The 11,168-nt window shown below is 37.0% G+C and overlaps 1 protein-coding gene across 2 annotated transcripts in view; it reads left to right on the top strand.

Moving 5' to 3' along the window:
• LOC106873630 (homeobox protein ceh-28) overlaps positions 1–11,168 on the top strand; it is a 105,053-nt gene that overhangs the window by 12,880 nt on the left and 81,005 nt on the right. For both annotated transcript variants that reach the window (XM_052968927.1, XM_052968926.1), the window contains exons 2-3: positions 620–1,043; positions 8,857–8,960. In XM_052968927.1, the coding sequence (XP_052824887.1) occupies positions 629–1,043; positions 8,857–8,960 (519 nt within the window). In that variant the 5' untranslated portion in view covers positions 620–628. The remainder of the gene's footprint in view (positions 1–619; positions 1,044–8,856; positions 8,961–11,168) is intronic.

Below are 11,168 nucleotides of genomic sequence, written 5' to 3'. Positions count from 1 at the left end.
TGTGTGTGTGTGTGTGTGTGTGTGTGTGTGTGTGTGTGTGTGTGTGTGTGTGTGTGTGTGTGTGTGTGTGTACGACTGTGTATGTATGTGTGTGTGCCTTTAAGATATGAGAGCAACTAATACCAGATTGTTAATGCTTCTTGTAGCACATTTCGCATGCGCCCGCAATCTATTTTGTAATCTCAAGCAATAGCTGCATACTACAGTCGTTCAGTTTTCTTCATGCTTTTACATCTCTTACCACTCTTTCCTGCGTGTAAGCAACCGAACTTATTTTTAAAATGTTGATGCGTTAGAGAAATAGGAGTGATTCGGGGATAACAGTTTTTTTTCTCAAGTAAAAGTCCTGTAGATGAAGAGAGAGAATTTCCCCGCAGGAGTCTCTGAGTTATTCTCCATACCACTGCCATCTTCCCACCTAAACCTTTTGCATACGGTGAGAGAAGGATGGTGGCCCGAATGAGTGTATATTACAACACGAACCAGACTAGCCACCTGATGTCTGATCTACTAACTTTACTGTGTATGTACATGTGTGCGTGTGTATGTGTATGTGTATGTGTCTATACATACAAGTGTATAATGACTGACATTCGATTGTTTTTTTTCTTAAACTCAGGCGAGAACTATGTACGACGACAATAATCTAAAGAACCCAGAACTTTGTGAAGAAACGAAATGCTCCCAACAACAGAACGGTAAAGTAGGACAACAACAGATGCAACACACAATACGTGTTCTTTCTATTGAGGATATTCTTCGAGATGAAAAACGATTTACTCCTTCACCAGATAAAACTCTTTGTACAAACTCGAAAAGTCTTTGTTCTAGTTCTTTTCCACATGAAGCTTCAAATGTTTTAAGTTCGAGCCTTCCTGACGTATCTCCATTCGGTGCAGAATTTCCACCAAGGCACACAATGAAATCAATTTATGGTCCCTGTCTACCAGCGTGGTCTATGCCTCAGATGGCACCCACTAATACCACTGCCAATTGGGTCTACCCGGCACTGCTTCAAAGACAATTACTCTTCGACTTCAGTGGTAAGATAACTGATTTCTTTTCATTTTTGGAATATCTCTAAAACAAGTGTAGAGACTACCAAAGAGGTCATCTCTACGTAATCACTTAATTTGCTCAAAATTCTCCTTCGCTTCACAATCTACCTTCTTAGTTTCAATAAAAGACTATTATTCTCTCGACTGGGACGCTTGGTTTGCTTGGTCAAGGATGATCTGAGTTAAACAATTATAATTTAGTAGAAAAATAGAGCCGCAATTACTTGAATTGTTAGAAAATTGATTGTGCATTGGAGCGATCAGTAATTTACATTGCGTACAGCTTTCTATTCTGTGTTGCTAATAGTCTCACAGCTATAATTAGATACTATAGATGCAGTTCCTTGTACTTCTCTAGATTTGTACTTTATTTATTGACCTCGAAAGAATGAAAAGCAAAATTGGCCTCTACAGCATTTGTACTCAGAAAGGGAAGTGAGTCAAAGCAAATACCGTAAGGCATTCTATTCGACGCTCTAACGATTCTGTTAATAATACAGCTAAAATAAATAGCAGAAAAGATAGAACTCAGTATTTAAGGCCTGAAATTTCGGGATAGGGGATAATCGATTACATCGACTCCAATACTTGACAAGTATTATTTTGACCCCGAAAGACAAAGTCGACCTCTGCGGAATTTGAACTCAAAACGTTAAGTCTGATGCTAACAATACTGCCAGCTCGCTGCCTTAGCCCAGTATCTAACAACCAGGAAAATGTTCAGGCCTGCTATACTGGCGTCAGTAATAAGACTGCTCTCGCAGATAATAGATTGATGGTTCAAGTCCTTGTAGTGGGCCGGCATTTCTTTATTTTTCCTTTTTTTCATGAGCTGGTGCGTATAATATCCAGTGTATAGTTTTTAATGTAAAGTCAACGAACCAACGAAGGAGCTTCTATGTAGTCTCTAGGCCTGCCAGAAATAACATTTAAATCCCTCTCAAATACCCCCTCTGCTACCTAAGAAAAGAACACATTGATAATATTGTCTTCGGTTCCCATTACATAGGGAAAAGATGAGACTGTCACGGAAGGGATGCCTTTTATCATAGGCCTGTCCGACCTTAAGTTAAAAAGCAACCGCAACTGAAATTGATCGTTTTAGTTGTTTTAATAAAGGTTGCTATTTATCCCCAGATCAATCAAGGATGAATAGATCTATGACTAAAGACCTTTCAGCCGTAACCATAACATCTTTTATTTAGACATGATATCCAGGTAGGACCAAATTGAGTAATGTATCCTTCTCTTTTTGAGACGATAGTGTGTAGTTTAAGGGTAATTTGACAGCTATTTTAGCAGATCGAGTGACCGAGTGGAGATGCCTCATAGACTGGGATCATGAAGACCACAGTGAGTGGAACGCAGTGTCTGGATAAACCGCACTTGAATATACTCCTTGCTTCGCCTTATATCAACGTTACCTTTACAAAATCCAACAAAATCTGAAGTCTTTATTATCGATTTCATAAAATCAATAACAATTCAAAATCTATTGATGGATGTCTTTTATTATGAAAACTCAGATGAATGGCAGTATTTATTTTTTAAAGGGGGGGGGGGGGTGTTCATATAATAAAAGTATCTATTTCTTTTTTGCCGGTACAAACTTAATTCGTGTTGCAGTGAAGGTTTAGAATAATTGGATCGTCCAGCACAGAGTGTCGTTGCTTTTGTTGTCGATGATGAAGTTGGTTATGCTGTTGCTGCTGTCTTCGTTCTAAAAAGCCAACTCATGGTCAAACGCATTCCTTTGACATAATATATCCATGTCAAAGAAATTTTGGTTATAGTATACATAGAGCTACAATATCCAATGGGTACTTATTTTTAATGGTAAAGTGTGGTTTTTGAAGAATTTAGCTGCTATTTCTAACAAATTTTTCCTTGGTTTCCGTAAGCTGTTGATGGCGAGGTTATACATAGGCAACAGTTCTACATTTCTTTTCTTTCCTTACCATCAGATGGTACTTACAACTGACTGATTGAAATTGAGCCGTTGTGGGTGAATAATTCTGATGTTGATGGAACTTGAACTGCTAATTTCTTACTTTATATTTATATGACTGAGACGAGGAAAACCTGTACCCAATATCGTTTTAAGGCATATAAAACTGATAACAGGAGGGTGGAAGATATCTTCAAACCGGGGATGTGGCCCGAATGCATGTAACAGAGTAATGGCACCCGTGATCCAGGTGGTGATGTTAAAACAGGCAACGTATTAAGTGTTCCACCTGAGAAATGTAACGGTTCTAGCGTCAGTCTTCCACTCAGTTTTACTCACAAAATATCCTACAAGAATCTTATGTCACCCGGTGATACAATAGAAGATACTTCCCCTATATGTTATGCAATGGATTTGAACTAGGAACCACTTAGTAAACAAGTGAATTTCTTAACCACATAAACATGTCTGTGTAATACATATCGAACTCGGCAATCAACGTTCTCCTTAGTATGACGGGTGATGAATAGTTCCTGGCTTTAAGGGTGTCGCTAAAGGCCTGGCTGGAGGCCCAACCTTCCGAGCTCTTTTACAGGTCTTAGAAAAAAATGAAGGACCACTGCAATAAGTGTGTGAATTTGAGAGGGGAATATGTTGAATAAAATCATAATTGACTGATCTTTCGGTATTCCATTTACCCAAAACCAGGAAATTTTCACCACTCCCTCATATATTTCTGGCTGTTATCTTATACAACACAGAGAAGTGAAATATAAAATCGACACCAAATATATTCTAGATTGAAATTTAAAGGGATGAAACTCAAATCCTCTGGTTCTCTTGTGTTTCATAAGGCCGTTCTCTTCACTTCAGATTCTTAAACTATTTTATTTCTGAGAGTTATATAATAATTTCCCCTGACTTACTTGCCCTAGGGAAGGAGCATGACTCAGTGGTTAGAGCGTCGGGTTCACAATCATGAGATAGAGTGTTCGATTCCCGGACCGGGCCAGGCTGTGTGTTGTATTCTTGAGCAAGATACTTTATTTCATGTTGCTCCAGTTCACTCAGCTGTAGAAATGAGTTGCGACGTCAGTGGTGCCAAGCTGTATCAGCTTCTGTCTTTCCCTTGCATAACATCAGTGATGTGGACAGGGAAGACCGCTATGCATGGGCGACAGCTGGTCTTCCATAAACAACCTTTCCCAGACTTGTGCCTCGGAGAGGAACTTTCTAAGTGCAAGCCCATGGTTATTCATGACTGAAGGTGGTCTTTACCTTCTGCCCTTTACTTGCTCTAGACAAACTGTAAAAAGATTCGGTGTCCAGATGTGACCTAAACAGTACGATGAAATACCAGACATACCATCACTATCAAAACTCCAGCGTATGCGTAGCTCGTTCAGTTTGTAAACTTGTGTGTGTGTGTGTGTGTGTGTGTGTGTGTGTGTGTGTGTGTGTGTGTGTATTTATTAGAATTCTTTTTAGAAGGAAGAAGTTGGTTTCTAACAAAGAAGCAGAAACTCCGTCACTTTTACATATCAAACATTGAGAAGTTTTACATACTTTTAATGTTCCTCTTATAGACTGTATGTTTAAAATTCGTATTAGCCAGAGTTTTTGCCTGAAAATTATATCCCCTCCAAGGTTGTCGCTAAGACATTTAATAATATTATTAAGTGCACCAATGATAATTCGTACGAAATATAGTTATAATCAGAGTAGAGATTTCAAAGTAGTTGTCCATAAAAATTCTCCTTCTCACTGATTTTGGAAAGTGATATTCACATATACAGGGCAACTAACCTCTATTACAGTACATAACGTTTATTTTCTGTCCTACATAACTATTTCAAGTCTGCTATGCTTGTAAATGATAGACGTTTTGATGGATATGCATGTATATATTAACGTATATACGCATGTATGCGTAAGTATGTACATACATGTGTATTCATGTACCTTTGTATTATATTCATCTATGTATGCGTGTGTATGTGTGAATACGTGACGCTGTGAATGAGAAAATGCACACTTTGACATATGTGTATGCCTATTCCTAGTTATATGTACATAATACTGTCTAGACTGAAATGTTTTACATATTTCCGAGATCTCATTAACGGCTCGTAATTGTAAATTCTTCATTAGCCGTGACATTTTAGGTCTTGGGATTTCTAGTTAACCATGTTTATACGTACGTACGTACGTATGTATGTATGTATGTATGTATGTATGCATGCATGCAAGAATGTATGTATTTATCAATGAGAAACATTTGATAAGACCAAAATTCATACAGAGCTTGTTGCTATGACTTTTTACATTCCTCTTAATGCTTTCCTCGATACTATAATCTCCATTCAGCTTAAAATGTCCGTAATGACTATATAAACATTTGACTTTAATGAACATGCAAAAATCTGTGAGGCTGCGTGTGTATGTATGAGCAAGTATGTATATGTGCGCATGTGTACATGTGTGTGTGTGTATACATATATATATATATATATATATATGTGTGTGTGTATATATATACATATATATACACAGTCTTGCATACATATACATATGTGTGTGTGCATGTGTATGTATATATATATATATATACATGTGTGTGCGTGTGCATATGTAGGTACGTACTTATATAGCATATTTAATGTACACACACTGTCGAAAGGCAAGTTACTAGTTACTGCAGTATTTGTCCTGAGACAGTATCTCTTATGGACTTGTTGATTTAAAAACACAATAAATATCAGAAGCAATAATTTGTCCCAGCAGAGCAGCATATGCATTTCGGCCTTTTGAGACTTTTTTCAATGGAGCGTATTCGCAGGCAACCATATAAAAAAGGAGGAATCGTCGTTCTCAGGAACGTGATCACCTTGCTTCAGACGATGCATTCAATGTTCATGCTGCCAATGTGTGTATGTGTGTGTGTGCAATATAGTGTGTATCAGATGAACTGAATTAAGTGTAAATATAAAGTTTTACTGTAATTTAAAACGAATGCAAATGCTGATTTTTCTGTCCGGCAGAAACGAAGGCAAGATCCTTCTGGTGCATCCTGGGGAGCAGTTTTCCTGACCCCTCCTCAGGAAAGACGTACCTGATATTCTCCTCTAATTGATACCAGACATAATATTTAGATCCATTTCAGTTCTGGGTTCATAAATAAATATTTTTACTCTGTAATTTGCATGTGGTTGTGTGGTAAGTAGCTCGCTTATCAACCACATGGTTCTGAGTTCATTCCCACTGCGTGGCACCTTGAGCAAGTGTCTTCTACTATAGCCTCGGGCCGACCAAAGCCTTGTGAGGGGATTTGGTAAACGGAAACTGAAAGAAGCCCGTCGTATATATGTATATATGTATCTATGTGTCTGCATATGTTTGCTTGTCTGTGTTTGTCCCCCCAGTATCGCTTGACAACCGATGGTAGCGTGTTTACGTCCTCGTAACTTAGCGGTTCGGCAAAAATAAACCGATAGAATAAGTACTAGGTTTCCAAAGTATAAGTCCTGGGGTCGATTTACTCGACTAAAATAGGCGGTGCTCCAGCATGGCCGCAGTTAGATGACTGAAACAAGTAAAAGAGTAAAAGAGAGAATAAATGGATATTGTTGTATTAAGAGTACAAATGTTCCGGTAAGTTAACCATTATGATACTATCAAAAAGCGTATATAAATTAAATATACACACATACATACATAGGAATCAAACAAACAAAGATGAATTATATTCTCACATAACTTTGTTCACTCCTGAACGTTTCCAATGGCTTAAGGAACTTCCCACGCCATACAATGGTTTTTATATATCAGTTCGTTCATCCAGTTATTCGTAAAAGAAGTTACCCCCCACTCCCACTCCCACTCCATTTATTCTCTTCGAAGCTTAAAAGTCATTATTGTAGATTTTCTGATTCTGACTCAAGCAAAACTACCCCTATTTATTATATACTTGCAAAACTACCCCTATCTATTATATACTTGCTAGATTCACAGTTCTGGAAGGTCAAGCTGTCAACAAGCGTTGAAAGATATTGCCTTGTGAGAGCATAAGTTAGAGAACTGCTAACAACATTATTTACTGACCGACTTGCAGTATAGATGTGTCTAAACTAAGTAGAAGAAAAAGGATGCAGGGGAATGTCAACAGTCAGCATTGCAACATAATGTAGAATTTATTAGATAGTTATCCGCTTCTCTATTCTTTTCGAGAAATATCAGATTTTCTACAGTTAAAATGAATTCAATTAAATCAAAATTAAACTAAAGTATGCTAGGTGCAATAAGTTAAGGATAAGATTAAATATTAGTGAGAAAAAGAGAAGAATACTTGGTATGTTACATTGTTGGTAAGTTAAGAAGGAAGATGAATGCGTGTCCTCCTCCTTGATAGTTCGAAGATTTGTACCACGAGACAGCTAGCCGGGTCTGGCTGCTGGAGCTGAAACTCACATGACTCTGTTATAAGGTAGGTCTGGAGAGGACGCGGGCTAAAACTACGCGCCCGTCCTCTCCATTGGTCAGTAGACTGCGCCACGTGACAGTCGACGCGGGCTGTTGAAGCTGAGATTGTGTCACGTGACAGTTAGCTGGCGCTAGCGTTGGCGCTGGCTGCTGGAGCTTACAGGCGAGTATTTAAAGGGAGATCTGGCAGGATGGTGATTCGCCCGCTGATATTCGCTGAGGCTGCATGAAAGACGATGCAACCAAAGAACAAAAAAAAAAGCAATCAGCACCAGAGCTGAAGACACCTCCGGAAGGGTGGGAGCCGCCACGTCGGAAAACGGTAGAGGAGTAGGGGCTGAAACCGGACGTGGTTCCCCCTGATGATGTCTTTAGCTATTGGATCCTATAAATGAGTTGTTGAGTTAGCGAACCACGAAGCATGGTTCGAATTCTCTGCGTAGGCATTAATTTTAATAATACCCAATTAATTTAACTATGTGGGATTTTTGTATGGAAATTTTTAGAATATTTTGTTAAACAAGTGAGAACAACGAAGAATTAACTCATTACGGTTGTTAATGAGGTTGGATTTACAACTGATTAATTCAAGTGCATCCACAAAGCACAAATTAGAATCCCAACTGCTCCTTCTATAAGGAAGAGCACAACCTATAATAGAAAACGAAAAAGAGTAATCTTTCTTTCCCTCTTTGAGGTAATATATTAAATCAGCCAACGACTTGCAGTTTTTTTTTTCTTTTCTTTTACGTTTATATTTTAAGGAGTGAATGTGGTTATGCAATCTGGTTCTTAATTTCATGACTGAAGCGCCATTGTAGTAATAGGAACTCTCTAGTGTTTTGACTCTGCTCATGTATAATATATTCTTCTTTAGGCATTGGTTATCAAAGCAGTATTTGCACGGTTTTTATTTTATACAATAATCCCTCAATTATCGCGGGTGTTACGTTCCAAAACTTCCCGCGCTAAGTGATAATACGCCATGTAGAAACAGTATTGTACTGTATATTTTTATTATTATTATTTTTATAATTTGTATGTTTTTATTTTATTATAAATGCAAAACAACACCACGGAGGAATCGACGCAAGCTTAGATAATAAACCGCGATAGGTGAACTGCGAAATGGCGAGGGATTACTGTACATTCGATTTGGTATGTTGTCATAAAAGGCCTTATATATTCTATCAGAGGCCTTTTTTATTTCATTAGATACTAAGATGTAGCCCTAGTTAGACTTTCACCTCTTTAGAGTCATTAAAACAAGAACCACTAGTGTTGATTAAAGTTGATGTCATTTTAATACAAAATGTCTATCCTTTGTTTTTTTCCTCTAAGCTAGAAGTCTTGTTTTCATTTTCGTTTCAGCGCAGAGAAACTTTGCACGTCGTCAGAGACGGACAAATGTGGAACGGAAACCTCGTCAGGCTTATTCTTCAAAACAGCTAGAAAGACTTGAATCAGAGTTTAAGGTGAGTGGTATTTGAATCAAGAACTGCTTTTTGTCAGTTTGGTAACATCTGTGGTCTGTAATCTAAGAAACTCTTAAATATAACTTTCATTAGTTGTATTCAATATAAAATTTAAAAACAAGCCAGATTTCTCTCCACTACTGGATTATCAAAGCGTGTGAATTGTGCATTAAGCAATTTTGTCGTGCCTTTTGTAGATTACAACATTTTCCCCGCAACTCCTGTAGACTGATGGCTACTCAAGAAAGTAGGTTACTTTAGAATGGAATCAACTGTTAAGTGAAGACCACATCGCACTAGATGCTCGCATGATCGGAACTCCATTAGAGTGAGACTGACTGTAGAGTAAGTAGCGTGTTTGGTGAAGATTAACTCAGAGTGAGAATTGCTGTAGAGTGGAATCTGTCGCATAATGGAAACTATATCAGAGTGGTTAACTATAGAAGATATGATAACCTATTGATCAAGCTAATCAAAGAACGATATAAGAGTCTCAACTGTAGCCAATTCTTGTGACTTAAACCGTTGACACTGTTGTGAGAATATGAACTCTAAACAGTCGAGCAGTTCGTCTTCCAAATCAGAGATCAATCAACCATTAAGAGACGCCTCAAATCATTCAAAATAAAACGATCAAGTTTATTCATTAGATTTACTCTAAATATAGTAAGTAAATAAAAAATATTGATTTGTTAGTTGATTAGTATTTGAACGGACAAGTATTATTTACCGATCGATATATTTGAATTCTATCTTCAACCATTCAGGTGTAACTTAATGAATATTATTTCAGTCTGTGAATCTATACAACTGTAAGAAAATGTTATTTAGCGATAACCTTGTAGAACAGAAATAATCAAAACGGATTGATTGAATGTGCTCATATATTTATGTAGCGTAGATTTCAGACGTGTGTTCCACTTGTTCTTGTATACTAGCTAAAAAAAAGCAGGAATACTATTCAAATTTATAATGTATTTGAAACTTTTAAAACTCTAGAAATTTTCTGTAAGTATTCAATATGCAGAATTCTAAACGTTTGCAAGGAAATACACAAATAACTACGCTTGGTCTTCTTTTTTAAATGTTAAGCAATTTCAACCATAAAATCATGCTACCATGAAACTCAAAATAATCGGTAAAAAAAATAATAAACACTCATACGAAAAGCAATAAATAAACATAGTTGATACAGTAGTTATACATTTATTTATGAATACAGACTTCATAGCTTATATAAACATTCTACGAAACTGCTAATCTCTCGGCTCCTCCAGCTTGTTTCTTGCTTTGTCTTGAGTCTTCAACTTGTGACTGGGCTCTGTCGTGACATATATTTTGAGCATCATTTAGACTTCTTGGAGATCATCACTTTCAAGGTCTTTTCTTCAAGCCAACTTCTTCCAGAAGGTCAACGAGAAAGAAAGAAACAAACAAACAAACAAACAAACAAAAGAAAAACACCGACTTGAGCACAGGAGAAACTGGTAAAAAGCAAATCTGACCTCGCCGTATTTGAGCTGCGAACGAAGAGAGCTGACACAAATGTGACCTGGTAATCTATCCGGCGCACTAGAGACTCACTCAATCAATTTACGGACAAATATAAACAGGAAAATCTGTGAGCATTAATACTTTTGGCCACATTTAGCGTATAAAACCGAGTGTTGTAGAAATTAGAGGACTCTCTATTCAATAGAAACTGCATACTGTCTTTTAAGCCGACAATTTCAATTACCTTTCACTTATGGCCTCGTTTCAGTGAAATTTCGACAAGTGGCTCGTAGAGGACACTAAACTGAATCTATTGACGTTACCTATTGAAATGTTATGTTACTATTTGTATGAGATACGATTTAATCTTTGTTGCAGCCTGTAAAAACAGTTGAATAAAATATCTTTTACTGTCCCTTTACTGTGATAACTATAATTACAAAATTAAGAAAAACCCTCTGCAATATTATTCGAGTAATAAGTTAAACATACAGCTACTTTTGCTTCTGACAAGTAAGCGGAAAGATATTGTTTACAATTACTGTGTTGTACATTTGCCATCTTAGCACTAGTTAGTCCGACCAATTATATATAATACATACAGCACATATTAGCAGAACCATTTTATATAATATAGTTGTTGCTGTACAGATTCGTGCAATCAATAACATACATACGTACATATATATATATATATATATATATATATATATA

Source organism: Octopus bimaculoides, chromosome 6 (genome assembly GCF_001194135.2).
Source record: "Octopus bimaculoides isolate UCB-OBI-ISO-001 chromosome 6, ASM119413v2, whole genome shotgun sequence".
In the NCBI taxonomy this organism is placed as follows: domain Eukaryota; kingdom Metazoa; phylum Mollusca; class Cephalopoda; order Octopoda; family Octopodidae; genus Octopus; species Octopus bimaculoides.
Note: the sequence above shows the minus strand (reverse complement) of the source record. Positions and strands in the feature narration are given on the sequence as shown.